The 15,383-nt window shown below is 40.2% G+C and overlaps 1 protein-coding gene across 1 annotated transcript; it reads left to right on the top strand.

Annotated features, from left to right (window-relative positions):
* Positions 1–636: 636 nt before the first annotated feature.
* On the top strand, positions 637–1,271 carry LOC149263736 (uncharacterized). The gene is made up of 2 exons (XM_089390140.1): positions 637–799; positions 883–1,271. The coding sequence occupies exons 1-2, from the start codon at positions 637–639 to the stop codon at positions 1,269–1,271; spliced, it is 552 nt and encodes a 183-aa protein (XP_089246266.1).
* The last annotated feature ends 14,112 nt before the right edge of the window (positions 1,272–15,383 follow it).

Genomic DNA, 15,383 nt, shown 5'->3' with positions numbered 1-15,383 from the left:
TATTTTCTTAATTTTCCTCTACTTTTAATTTAATTTTCCTCACATGCAATTATGTGACCTTTCACCTTCCTTTTCTCCTTTTTTCCATTATTTTCATAAATAAAATTCCAATTGATGCCTCTTCTTTTCCTTTTCCATGCCTTTTCCAATTTCCACAGCCATTTATTAGTCACAAGTGATCCCCATCACTATGTTTTTTCCCAACATTCATCTTGGAATATGTTATAACTCAAGAAAAAATATTTTAAATCCTCAACATCAATTTTTTAAATTTGTCAAAGGGTTGGTGTCAATTTTGGGTCTAGTCATTTCATCTTGTTTTAGAGTCTTGTTAAGAGTCCTGTTAGTATGTCAATTGGGGTCAATTTTCTGTTTTAATATATCATTGGTCTCATATCTCACATGAATATCATATGTTGGAGCTCATTTCAAAGTTCATATGCGCTACGAAACTGTCTAGGTGATTTCATAGCGCAGAAACCAGGTCTATGTGATTTCGTAGTGCAAAACACCGATTTTGCACTGACTGCGTTATGAAATCGGGGATTTGTGTTGATCCATAGCAAATCTCACCCAGCTGTCATATTTATCAGAATCCGCTGTGTTTTAGGTCGTTAGGTGTCTTGGTGCTAGCACATGTTTGCAGTTGTTACTGAGAAGGAGACAAAGGCTTCTGTTTACAATATAAATGCATTTAATGGAAAGTTTCTTGTTGGCATCAATCAAAAGATCCAGTTGTACAAATGGGAGCTCCGTGATGATGGTTCAAGAGAGTTGCAATCTGAATGTGGCCATCATGGTCATATTCTTGCACTATATGTTCAATCTCGTGGAGATTTTATTGTAGTTGGTGATGAAACCAATCTCCTTATTGATATATAGCACTGGAATGGATTGTTTTAGGGTACACTGCAGCAGCAGAGGCCATAATATTATTAATATTAACAATGCCCAGATTTGACCGCCTGGGAAAGGGCCTCAATGCGGTGGCCCGGAGCACGTTGAAGCCATTGTTGACTGTGGTGCCCTTCTGCCTCTTTCTGTTGATGGATATCTACTGGAAATTTGAGGTACGCCCTGTTTGTGATGGCTCCCTTTGCAGTCCCGCAGAACATCTTCGACACCAGAAATCAGTGATGAAAAGCGAGAGGAATGCCCTATTTATAGTCATGTCTCTGGTTCTCTATTGGCTTCTATACTGTGTTACAATTTTGCGCCTTCAGCTGCAGTGGATGGACGAGCAACTCCAGAGGCTTAAGAACAAGGACTGATGTGTTATCAGGGTTTAGGGTTTGAGAAATAACAATGAAAAGCGGTTTTTTTTTCCTCATTAAATTCAATATAACCATGTCTCCATGTTCATTGTGCACTGTAAAAGTGTGAGGTCCGGTATTGTGTGCTGAATTTCATGGCCACTGTCATACTCGTAATCAAACTGCGAGTGCCTTTTGAAATATGTTATTTTTCACCAATTCTCTTGGTTTTCCAAGGCATATACAATTATCCACAATCGAGTTTATACAAACATGTCAAGGTGATCAAGGAAGAGAGGGCTATCAAACTTTGCCGAATACTGATCTGAAGAAGGAACTTGACCATATGGCTAGGTTTCTACAAGCAGCAGTCAATTGGAAGAAGAGTATAGACTTCAATGGAACTCTTCTAATTGAACCCAAACCACAAACAACAACAATATGGAATGGCTGTGTACAACTATAATGATCAAGGTGGAAATTTTTTTTATCCTACCACAACTCCAGCTAGTTACCGTGAGTTAACCTCTGAAAAATTTATTCCTCCTCAGATATTCTCCATTGAGCAACAATATGGATGTCAGCAGGCGATATCTCACGACCACGTATCTCACCAACAGGCATTGAGTCATGCATATTCTGATACATCGTTACTTGATCAAAGGGTGAAACCAGTTCAACCTGTATATGAAAAGGTTTTACATTCTGATGGTTCAGCAAGGCCAGTCCCTTTGTATACAGGACCAAGCACATTGCAAGATGAAGTGATATTCAAAGATTGCCAAGGGATGAATGGTCGAAAGAGTGGAAGTGGTCAACACGGGAATGAAATGGAACTAAATTCTTCTGGACTGCAAGGCTACACAGTAACAAGCAGTCCCTCAGAATCTGTAGTGCAACAACCAGCTGTTCCTCCTAACTTCCACGAAAAACAGGATAGGACTGATGGATTGCTACAACAAAGAATGTTAGAGCACAGTAACATCACCAGAAAATTTGTTTTGTCACCAAAAATACCAGAAACACATTGATAAGGAGGCTGATATCAAAATTTCATGTGTCTCGATGGATGACAGTCGTGCTTCTGATTTTGGTCTCATGAAAATTGATGATAGAGGTCGTGTGCTCTATTTTAGTAAGAAGCCAAGGGGGGCTGATCTAAAAGCTATGAAAGTGGACACAACAGTGCTTGATTTGTCACCCAATGAGGCTGACAAAAAACCATACATTGCATCAATGGGTGTGTATGTCTTCAAGATAGACATTCTTCTCAAACTTCTCAGGTTCTACCCAACTACCAATGATTTTGGATCAGAAATTATTCCTACATCAACAAAAGAATGCAATGTACAGACATATCTTTTTAATGATTATTGGGAGGATATAGGGACAATCAAATCATTTTTTGGCGCAAATTGTCTCTTGGAGCTCAGTTTCCAAAGCTCTGTTTTATGATGCCAAGAAGCCAATCTTCACATCACCCCGTTTTCTGCCACCAACTACAAATTTCTCGAAGTCTTGTTTCTCTGACATATCTCAACATAAAGTCATGCTGTATAACTGATGCTGAATGCTAAAAGCTTGAAAGACTTTTGAATTTAGAAACTGCTGTAGCTACATAATTAAAACTTAGTCAACCAATTTTGAGAGACCGAGGGAAAATTTTTGAAAAAGGAATTTCTTCAAAGGATCATGTAACAGGTGTCAACATTCAACAAGGGAAAAATAGGTGGAGGAAACATATGATTGAACTTTAAAATTTTTGTTAAAAAGTGATCATAGTTACTACAGTTCATGATATGTCAAACAGCTTGGAGGAGGTCTTGTCTTCACACATGGGAAAGGTCGACAGCACATGAAGGACGTGGCACTCCAATAGATTGTTGACTAATTCAAGAAGATCAACATGGTTAATTATTTCCGAATATCTTTGAGGAAACCAAAAGCATAAAAACAGGGGCAGTTTCCTATTTCTCAGCAACAGTGAAGAGATAAGACAGTAAGGGCCAGCAAAGAGCTTTAAACATCCATCAAGGCCAAAGCTAAAGGAAACCACTTGTCAGAGAATGAATCTTGATTGTAATAAATGCTATGTTCAACATGATGTAGAATTAGAATCCTAATTGTTTTAGGTTTCTAGAGCTGTCAATTAGTAGTAAGTTGCTTTTAATAGTTAGTTTAATATGTCAATAGGTGTCATGATAAGGAGAATTAGAGTTCCCCTCAGGCTTGAGGAGGAATCTCAGTTAGGTAGTGGAGCTCTATATATAGGAGAAAGATCAACGTAATAGGGGTTGGAAATTTATGAAAAAAAGATCTGATATTTGGCTTATGTAAAGACTCTGTCTTTTTTAGTAATACAGTCCTAGCTTATGCTTCTCAAGAATCATAAAGAGTTCAATGTAATGAGTTTCTTCTGTTGTCTTTTCATGTTATCTACAGTGTTATGAGTATGTGATTACTTAGAAATCGCTTGCAGTGCTCTAATTTCCTTCATATACTCATAAACTGCCTTCTATGTGTTTGGTGTGCTCTACATATGTTGAAATTCGAATGCCTTGACTTCTATGCAAAGCCAACCCTATTGTTAATACTGAATCATATATGACTCCATAAGCCCAATGGATACTTGTTAGTTGTGTTTCCACCATTTTCATTTTTATTTGTTTCACAAGAGTTAGCCATCTGATCATAATAAAAAAACCTTTAATCCTTTGAGAGAGCCCTCTCAGGTTGGGGAGGCTAAGCCTCAGCCTAAAGCAGGTTTGAAACAGTTACTTGAAGTCTTCCTGGTCTGCAACCTTCCAGGGCCTGATTTTGAGATAACATAATACATGTCCCATGACCTTGGTCTTATTTTTCTTTTATTAACTTTATTAAATGGATTTTTAATCGGGGTTGGTACAGTTTTTATCTGAGCAGAGAAGCTTTCTCATATTCCAAGCCTCAACCATTGGGAGAAAGGATTAAGGGTGCCGTTATAAGCCTCCCAATAGCACAGAAGAAGGCCTATGGGTGCGGTTGTGATCCAAGGGATCAATTTAGTGCTCAAAATTCAAAGTGCTAAAAAATTCTCAAAACATGTACGATTGGATAGATCTTGGCGATCTGAATTTAATGCAACTTGTTTCACTAACGACCAATATTATATGCACCCGATATCATGTTCTGATCGATTCTCTAAACAACTAAAATTTTAAAAGTTGAAGTTGCAGGTACACCCAGTCAGCAGTTTGTATGCGGACTCGGCATTTGATTAGGACGGTGACTATGTTTATGAGGACCTATGGTTGGATGACACTTGTCTCATTTTTGTTGACTCGTATATGGTGGTTTTTATTGGTTCATTGGTTGAGTGCTGGACTAGTGAGGGAGATGTTGGAAATACTGAGAGGAGGGTTGAATCAGTATTTCTTTTTCTGACTATTGTTTTACCAGCTAAAACATATATATTCAGAACACAAGATGAACAACAAGAATAAATGCTTTTATTAATATAATCTTTGCAGTAAAATTGATACAATATATAGATGGTTGCAATCAGTTTCCAAGCACCAAATTAGACTTTTGTGAGGCTCCAACCTCCAGAGCTCCCACTCTATTTTTCCAAGGCACCAATCTTGGACTTAGGAGCACCAAATCCCAAGGACTTCAATCCTTCTAGTTCCTGAGATACCAGTCCCAAGGACACCTATCCTTCTTACTTCTAAGGCACCAATCCAAGGACTCCAATCCCTCTTACTTTTGAGGCATCAACCCCAAGGACTCCTATCCTTCTTACTTCTGAGGCACCAGCCCCAAGGACTCCAATCCTACTTACTTCTGAGGCAACGTCCACAAAGATTCCAACCCAATCTCATCAAGGCACATTTGATAGTAATGTTCTGCTCTCAAAACTCTTCATTACTGAGTTTTGTCTGTTTACAGCTTCAATGTAGTCTCCATGCTACAACATCAATGACAGCCATTCTTCTTATGAAGGAGTCTTTACAACTCTTTATACTGCCCACATAGAGTCTCCAATAGCCTTCATGACCTCAGATAATGTCTCCATACAGCTTTAGTGAGTCCACTGTCAGCTGCACTATGCTCTGCATAAGAACCAGATTTCTATTCAAGCATATGTTCTTATTGTCACAGTGAATGCTTCAGCAAGACTGTTTCTTTGCTGGCTACTTCTCCCCTTCAACTGTCTCCTGTCTTGTTTGTCCTTCGGCCCTTTTTCTGTTCTGTTGGACCCTCTGCTACTGCCTCTGTTTTCTCAAACTATTTCAACAACACAACCACACACTATTCTCTATTTTTCTTGTTTTTATGAATTCCTCATGCCTCTATCTGTCAGTTTCCTCTTTTCACTGGCTCTTAGGCTTCCTCAACGCTCACTTATCCTATCAGCTTCCTCCTCGATCACTGTCATTTCCTCTACACTCGCTTGTTTCTTCGGCTTCCTGGATTTCGATTTCCTCTGTTTATTCGAACATTCCAGTATTCACAGGACACGGTCATTCATAAGAGAGGACCGAACACATAGAGAAAAACTACTGCCTGTTCAAGCTGTAACAGAGCCCTGTTTTTCCAATGATAATAGGCATACACAAAGACAGTTTTGTTTAACGGAGGTGCCACGTCCCAATCGCAATCGCAATCAACTTGATTCAGCCTACTGAACTATCATCCAGACCTCCCGAACCATCAAGAGCATTATTATAGGCTTTTGGCCTAAAAACCCCGCGCAATACACATGCTTAAATACATAGGAAATATATGAAAAACCACGAGCGAAGCACTAAGGGTGGACTTCAAAAAATATTACTCCAGCATCTATACTGCATCGGGTTCGCAGTGAAATCGCAATCGGCAGTAGCAGCATGTCACGCCATCCCTTTATAACTTACAATGGTCACTTCCGACATCGTGGATGCGATATAGCATTAATTCAATTGTAATGTTGCAACATTAATTCAATTGTAATGTTTCATCGAGTCTGCAACATTCATCGCAATCAGTGCTTGCCCTTGGCAGAGGTCCGATGCGATATCATTGATCGCTATCGGCAATTGTAATGGGCCGCTTATCACTTTATAACTCCTGCTCCCGAAGTGCCAATGCAATATACGTCGCCAATCGCAAATCGCAAAGGTTCAGGTCTAGACCTTAATGTACACCACTCCCTTATAGCGATGCAATAATATGTGCCGGACCTGATATGACTTAACACTCCCGTGCATAAAATTTCAAGTCCGCTTTCTCAGATCTGCCAAGTGTTTTAGCGTGATTTCTTTGTGTAAAAGGCATTCCGTGATAAAAAAGTAAATACACAGGGGTGATTCTATATGGGTTCTACGAACCCGATAGCATTAAAACTTCTGCCTCTGATAGCGTATTCACAATACACCCAAGTCTTCCACCTCCGATAGAGTATTCTGCACATACTTATATAAAATCTGCAATTTCCGCTCCGATAGTGTATTTGCATATTTTCCACTCCAACTCTATTTCGCCAAGGCACCAATCTTGGACTTAGGAGCACCAACTCCCAAGGACTTCAATCCTTCCAGTTCCTGAGATACCAGTCCCAAGGGCACCTATCCTTCTTACTTCTAAGTCACCAATCCAAGGACTCCAATCCCTCTTACTTCCGAGGCATCAACCCCAAGGACTCTTATCCTTCTTACTTTTGAGGCACCAGCCCCAAGGACTCTAATCCTACTTACTTCTGAGGCACCAGCCCCAAGGGTTATGACCCAATCTTGTCAAGGCACGTTTGATAGTAATGTTCTACTCTCAAAACTATTCATTACTGAGTTCTGTCTGTTTACAGCTTCACTTTAGTCTCCATGCTATAGAATCAATGGCAGCTAGTCTTCTCATGAAGGAGTCTTTACAACTCTTTATACTGCCCACACAGAGTCTCCAATAGCCTTCATGACCTCAGATAATGTCTCCATAGAGATTTAGTGAGTCCATTGTCAGCTGCACTAATCTGTGCATAAGAACCAGGTTTCTGTTCAAGCATATGTTCTTATTGTCACAGTGAATGCTTCAGCATGACTGTTTCTCTGCTGGCTACTTCTCCCTTCGACTGTCTCCTGTCTTGTTTGTCCTTCGGCCCTTTTTCTGTTCTGCTAGACCCTCTGCTACTGCCTCTGTTTTCTCCAATTGTTTCAACAACACAACCACACACTTTTCTCTGTTTTTCTTATTTTTATGCATTCCTCATGCCTCTGTCTGTCGGTTTCCTCTTTTCGCTGGCTCTTAGGCTTCCTCAATGCTCGCTTATCCTATCAGCTTCCTCCTCGGTCACTGTCATTTCCTCTGCACTCACTTTCTTCTTCGGCTTCCCGGCTTTTGGTTTCTTCTGTTTATTCAAGAATTCCAATATTCACTGGACACGTTCATTCATAAGAGAGGACTGAACACACAGAGCAAAACTGTTGCCTATTCAAGCTGTAACACAGCCCCGTTTTTCCAATGATAATAGGCATACACAGAGAAAGTTTTGTTTAATTGACGTGCCATGTCCCAATCGCAATCGTATTCGGCTTGATTCAGCCTACTGAACTATCGTCCAGGCCTCCTGAACTATTGGGAGCGCTATTATAGGCTTTTGGCCTAAAAACCCCACGCAATACAAATGCTTAAATACAAAGGAAATATATGAAAGACCATGAGCGAAGCGCTAAGGGTGGACTTCAAAAAAATATTACTCCCGCATGTATACTGCATCGGGTCTGCAGTGAAATCGCAATCAGCAGTTGCAGCATGTCGCGCCATCCCTTTATAACTTGCAATGGTCACTTCTGACATGGCACACACGATATAGCATTAATTCAATTGTAATGTTGCATCAGGTCCGCAACATTCATCACAATCGGCGCTTGCCCTTGGTGGAGGTCCGATGTGATATCGCTGATTACTATCGGTGACTACAATGAGCCGCTTAGCACTTTATAACTCCCGCTCCCAAAGTGCTGATGCGATATACGTCGGCAATCACAAATCGCAAAGGTTCAGGTCTAGACCTTAATGTAGACCACTCCCTTATAGCGATGCGATAATATGTGCCGGACCTGATAGGACTCAACACTCCCATGCATAAAATTTCAAGTCCACTTTCCCGAATCCGCTAAGTGTTTTAGCGTGATTTCTCTGTGTAAAAGGCATTCAGCGATAAACAAGTAAATACACAGGGGTGATGCTATATGGGTTCTACGGACCCGATAGCGTTAAAACTTCCGCCTCCGATAGTGTATTTACAATACACCCAAGTCTTCCGCCTCCGATAGAGTATTCTATGCATACTTATATAAACTCTGCATTTTCCACTCCAGTAACGTATTTGCATATTTTCATTTATCATGGCTTCAACAATGCTTAAAGATGCTCTACTTCAATGCTTTCAATCAGATTGCAAATAGCCATACACCAAGTGTCCAAGTCCAGGTTTTTTATGCTTCAATCCATGTTGTCATCTCCACAGTTAGAATTGAGAGGCCTTCATAGTCCGAATCAAGAGAAAATGCCACTGAAATTTTCTTTCTTGTTATCTTTCTTCATATCCGAGTTCCTTTGTGTCTCTGTGCTTCTCCTTGAGTCACTGCCATCTAGTATTCAACATCACTGCATTTGGATGAAGTGGTGAGAGGTTGTGCCTTACCGTTGCTATATTTTCTCAATGACCAGTCTTAGCAATAGTTATATTTGACTGCACAATATTCTCCTTTCTATGAGCCATCTTTCCTTGTGTTCTTGTACATATCTCAGCAAGTTATTTCCCTAGCAGATTTAGATATCCAATCTGTGACTGTCTTTTAAAATCATTCTGCTGATTTGCATCTTTTTGCAATGCTTCAGTTTGTTATATGTTGCCAACTGCTCTTACTTCAGACTCCATTCCAGATGTATCTGTTTGTTTGAAGATTGCCTCTATTAGTGTCCATAATTTCTGTTCTCACATCAAATCCCTGAGTCAATACATTTAGCATCTGTAATATCAGCACCATAATTATTTGCCCTATTTCTCTAGTATTAGATGACATTCTCTATTGTTCCAAATACTACTTAGAGATTAAGTGGAAAGCATCTTTAATCAACAGACCAAAGAATGGTTATAGGATCATGTTCTTCAGTGGAGTACTCCTGAGAAATGATCTTCATCAAAGAATGATTGTTAATATAGCTCAACAAGGATTTCATCAGGACCCTTTTCACTAATAGCTTCTGCAATAATGATCAAGAATCACGGGCTCCCCCTAACTGTATGCATCATCTCTTTTGGCAGAGTCTTCCCATCTAATGCTTAGATTGTCAAAATTCAGGCCAATGACATATGCTGTTGGCTGGAGAGCTCAAGGGACTTTCGGATTGTATTTGCTTTCTTCTCCATACTTGTGTAACTTTCTTCTTTTGCATGGTTCTAGCTTGTGTAAGAGCCCAAGTTAAGTTACAGTCATGTGCCATATGACCAATGTTATGACACTTGAAGCATTCTACATTGTTCATGAATAAGAATTCATGATTTCTTCTTGAAAAATTGTTTCTTGGAGATTTTTGGGGACTATAATATCTATCTCTATGAGATGGTTGGGGACCATAACATCTATATTTATGATATGCTTTACAGTCTTTTTCCATGTGACCAAAGTTTGTACAAGAATAAAAATAACCAAAAAATGAACTTTGGTACCTGGGAGATGGAGATTTCCTTGATGTACTTCTGAAGCCTTTCTGCCTTGAGATCCTTTGATGATAACCATTGCCTCTCGCATTTTGACATCATCTACATTCCTTCTTGGAGCAGGATTTCTTCTATTGTAGCCTTGATTTTTCTCCTTGCCTTTGTTGGAACTGGGAGCATCACCATTTCTTTCTGGCTTCTTCACATCCCTTTTGTTTAAGGCATTTTCATTCTTGTTTGAGGATTCACCTACATACCCAAGACCTAATTTATCAAATGGACATCTGTGATAGCTGAGCATGTCATCCAAGGCTTGAGAGCTCTTCAATATTTTGTTCATCCGTTCAACCTTTGTTCTAAGGGAGACAATCTCTTCTTCCAATCCTTCACACTCATTATTCTTCTTAGCAAGTTGTTTCTCAGTTTCTTCCTTGATACGAGTAGCTTCATCTGCTTCTAGTTTAAGGGAGATGATATCTGACTTCATTTTGAATATTTCTTCATTCTTTGCTTTTAGTTGACAAATCATGGTGTTTCTTTCCTTTCTTGCTTCATCAACCTGTCCTTCTATGACTTCCAATGCTTCCATTGTCTTTTTAGCTCCTTGTGCTTGTTTCCTTGCTTCTTATAGTTGAGACTTGAGAGAGGAGACCTCTACCTTGTACTGACCAATCTCTTCTTCAAGTTTCTTCAAGATCTTGTGCCTTTGTTCAAGTTGACTTGACAGGGTATCTTCTTGATTCTTTGCTTTATTCAACTGATTTATCATGGATATGACTTCTTCATGATGCTTTCTTTTTCTTTGATGAAATTCCTTCTTAATCTTGGAAAGCTCTTCATCCCTTTCTTATACTTGAAGCTTGATGAGATCAAATTTCTTCCTTGTTTGTTCTTGGTCACCAACCGGTGCTATCTTCTTAATTTCCTCATTTTCCTTTTTCAAATTGTTAATCTCTTCCATGGCAGTCATAAGTTGAGCAAGGAGTTCTTATACAATATCTTTTTCATTCTCTTCATCTTCTAGGTCTACTTTAGCCTTGATGTTATCATTCTTATCTTCAGCTTCTATGATGGGTTCTAGATTTCCTTTTAGATTTCCATCATCTTCTTGACTGATGGTCATGGTCAATTCTCCTTTTGAGTGAAGGTCATGAAGTTTGTCCCATATAGCCTTTGCTGATGAATATTTTCCTAGATTGTTCTTTATAGAATCAGGTAGCCCATTCAAGATTTCCTTTATTTCTTTTGCATTGTACTCCTTGGATTCTTCATCCATCCTGGTATCAAAAATCACTGGTTTCCAGATATCAATGCGTTGAGTTTGTACATAATTCCTCATTCTTTTTTCCCATATATTAAAGTTCCCATTGAACCTTGGAGCCTCCTCAAATTTATTATCTTCTATTTTAGTAGTAGAGGGAGACACATCCTTAGGAGGATTGGAGACTTTCTTCCTTGACTTCGCCATTTGTGTTCTAAAGATCAACCTTCAAGATGTTAGGCTTTGAATGAAGGTACTGGCTCTGATACCAATTGTTGGAAATACTGAGAGGGGAGGGGGTGAATCAATATTTCTTTTTCTGACTATTGTTTTACCAGTTAAAACATATATATTCAGAACACAAGATGAACAACAAGAATAAATGCTTTTATTAATATAATCTTTGCAGTAAAATAGATACAATATATAGATGGTTGCAATCAATTGCCAAGCACCAACTTGGACTTTTGTGAGGCTCCAACCTCCAGAGCTCCAACTCTATTTCGCCAAGGCACCAATCTTGGACTTAGGAGCACCAACTCCCAAGGACTTCAATCCTTCCAGTTCCTGAGATACCAGTTCCAAGGACACCTATCCTTCTTACTTCTAAGGCACCAATCCAAGGACTCCAATCCCTCTTACTTCTGAGGCATCAACCCCAAGGACTCCTATCCTTCTTACTTCTTCAACCCCAAGGACTCCAATCCTACTTACTTCTGAGGCACCAGCCCTAAGGGTTCCGACCCAATATTGTCAAGGCACATTTGATAGTAATGTTCTGCTCTCAGAACTCTTCATTACTGAGTTCTGTCTATTTACAGCTTCACTGTAGTCTCCATGCTACAGCATCAATGACAGCCAGTCTTCTCATGAAGGAGTCTTTACAACTCTTTATACTGCCCACACAGAGTCTCCAATAGCCTTCATGACCTCAGATAATGTCTCCATACAGCTTTAGTGAGTCCACTATCAGCTGCACTATGCTTTGCATAAGAACCAACTTTCTATTCAAGCATATTTTCTTATTGTCACAGTGTATGCTTCAGCATGATTGTTTCTCTGTTGGCTACTTCTCCCCTTCGACTGTCTCCTATCCTGTTGGTCCTTCGGCCCTTTTTCTGTTCTGCTGGACCCTTTGCTACTGCCTCTGTTTTCTCCAACTGTTTCAACAACACAACCACACACTGTTCTCTGTTTTTATTGTTTTTATGCATTCCTCATGCCTCTATCTGTCGGTTTCCTATTTTCGCTGGCTCTTAGGCTTCCTCAACGCTCACTCATCCTATCAGATTCCTCCTCAGTCACTGTCATTTCCTCTACGCTCGCTTGCTTCTTCAGCTTCCCGGCTTTCAGTTTCCTCTATCTATTCGAGCGTTCCAATATTCACAGGACACGTTCATTCATAAGAAAGGACCGAACACACAAAGCAAAACTGCTGCGTGTTCAAGCTGTAATAGAGCCTGTTTTTCCAATGATAATAGGCATACACAGAGACAATTTTGTTTAATAGTTGTGCCACATCCCAATCACAATCACAATAGGCTTGATTAAGCCTACTAAACTATCATCCAAGCCTCCTGAAACTATCGAGAGAGTTATTATAGGCTTTTTTCCTAAAAACCCCTCACAATACAAATGCTTAAATACACAGGAAATATATAAAAAACCATGAGCGAAGCGTTAAGGGCGGACTTCAAAAAAATATTACTCCCACATCTATACTTCATCGGGTTCGTAGTGAAATCGCAATCGGCAGTCGCATCATGTCACACCATCCCTTTATAACTTTCAATGGTCACTTCCGACATGGCGGACACGATATAGCATTAATTCAATTGTAATGTTGCATCGGGTCTGCAACATTCATCGCAATCGATGCTTGCCCTTGGCGAAGGTCCGATGCGATATCACTGATCGCTATCGGCGATTGCAATGCGCCACTTAGCACATTATAACTCCCTCTCCCGAAGTGCCAATGCGATATATGTCGACAATCACAAATCACAAAGGTTCAGGTCTAGACCTTAATGTAGACCACTCCCTTATAGCGATGCGATAATATGTGCCAGACCCGATAGGACTCAACACTCCCGTGCATAAAATTTCAAGTCCGCTTTCCCGAATTGGCTAGGTTTTTTAGCGTGATTTCTCTATGTAAAAGGCATTCGGCAATAAACAAGTAAATACACAAGGGTGATGCTATTTGGGTTCTACAGACCTAATAGCGTTAAAAATTCTACCTCCGATAGTATATTTACAATACACCCAAGTCTTCTGCGTCCAATAGAGTATTTTGCGCATACTTATATAAACTCTGCCTTTTCCGCTCCGATAGTGTATTTGCATATATGTATGGTTTTTTGCCGTTGTTAGTGTTAAATGCACATATATCTGGGTTTTGGCCTCTGATAGTGTTAAACACACACACACACACACACACACACACACACACACACACACACACATATATATATGGGTTTTGGCCTCCGATAGCCCTGTTTACTTCCTCCATTGGCTCTGTCTGCTCCTCTTGGCTCCTCTGATGGCTCTGTTTGCTCCTCTTGTTGCCCTGTTCTTCTATGGCATATATATATGGCACCTCCTATAGCTCTTTTTTGGCATCTATATATATATATATATATATATATATGGCTCCTCTTGCTCCAATGTGGCTCCTCTAGCTTGACAGTGTCTTTCAAAGACCTCCTCTTATACCTTCATACCGTGATGGTTTCTGCCTTTTCCAATATGCCTCTCTTGCTCTGATATGCCTCCTTTGTTAACTCCTCTAACTTATGGCTTAGCTACCTTGATGGCCTTCCTCTTGTCTCTTCATGGATATGTTCTGCTTCCTCTTGGCTTCATATCATCATCTAGTATCTAGAATATTTCCATATTGACATCAATGACAAACTAGGTCAACAAGAGAACCACGTGGGCCAATCGGTGGCTGCCACATGGCCTCCTCTTATTTGACAAAATTTAGTTTATGGCCAAATCGAGCCTCCATGGGATTCAAATAGAAAACCTCCAAAGTGGCAGCACAGTGCTCCACTACCATGCCACACGTATTGCTTATTAACTATGGTGGATGGGTGCTATATAAAATTTTCTAAGAGCGCCATTGGGGGAGGGGGTTGGGCTAAGCCCTAGCCCCTGGCCACCCCAACACCCATGGGACTGTAGGCAAGGGTCCAAGGGGCTAGAAATTAGCCTGAGCCACAACCACCACACCCAAGACATTACCGTATGAGTCCAGCACACAAGACTGAAGGCAAAAAGTTGGAGGGGGCAAGCCCCAGGGTCACATGGCACCCCATAACACTGCGCACGCGGAATTGCGGAGGGGATAACCTAAGGGGGACAGCCCTAATGCACATGATAGCCATAGAGCTGTGAGCCCGTGGAGTAAAGAGGCCAGCCCTAGGTCACTGAGACCCAATGTGACCAAGAGAGCGACTAAACCAAAGGGCAAGAAGTTAGGCCTAGAATCTTGGCCTCCAATGTGGTTGTATGTGCCAATGTGACCAAAAATTTGGGACTGGGGGCATAATGGGTGGATTAGCGGTCCCACAATTTTTCCCATTGAGCAGGATTGTAGGCCCTATTTGCGCACCGGTTTCGGGTTTGGCACGCTCAAGCCAGATTTGGGTCTAATTGTAGGATGACTAGCCATAGAATTTGGGAAAAACTTGTAACATGCACAACTTACTCAATTTTGGCCAAATGAGGTGCATAAATAACCCAGATGGGAGGTTTTTAACAATGCTAGATCCATTGGAGACATCAATTTTTTGTTTGAGCAATGTAAAAGCATGTAAACACACTTTTGAGCACTTAATGAAAGAGGCCCTGCATTGGAAGTTGGACCAAGAGATGTAGCCTAGGAGAGGGGTGAACTCCTTTATCATGTTTTGTGTTATGTGTTTAAGATATGCTTATTTTGTCTCTGTTTGGCTATAAATTGAGGTTAAATTCACTTGTTTAATGTGTTTATTAAATTGATCCTCCACCTAAAACACATATAATTTTAACTTGCAAATTGTTAAAAATCTTAAACTTTACATATTCAGATCATTTTGGTATCATAGAATTAGGTTATTGTGAAGGTTTGATTTGTTTGCAAGTGTTTTTTTGATGCTTACAAGGTTGAAGCTTAAAAGAGGAGAATGAGAACTTGTGGAGCCAAGAT

Source organism: Pinus tabuliformis, chromosome 6, assembly GCF_031772625.1.
Source record: "Pinus tabuliformis cultivar Carrire ecotype Pingquan chromosome 6, CPIR1, whole genome shotgun sequence".
NCBI classification, from domain to species: Eukaryota; Viridiplantae; Streptophyta; class Pinopsida; order Pinales; family Pinaceae; genus Pinus; species Pinus tabuliformis.
The sequence above is the reverse complement of the archived record's forward strand: the minus strand, read 5'-3'. Positions and strand labels throughout refer to the sequence as shown.

Bases quoted from the DNA above. Each gene is read 5' to 3' on its own strand.
- LOC149263736 (XM_089390140.1), top strand. From the start codon at position 637: ATGTTTGCAGTTGTTACTGAGAAGGAGACAAAGGCTTCTGTTTACAAT. The intron at 800-882 runs GTCATATTCTTG...ATTGATATATAG, and splicing joins ATCTGAATGTGGCCATCATG to CACTGGAATGGATTGTTTTA.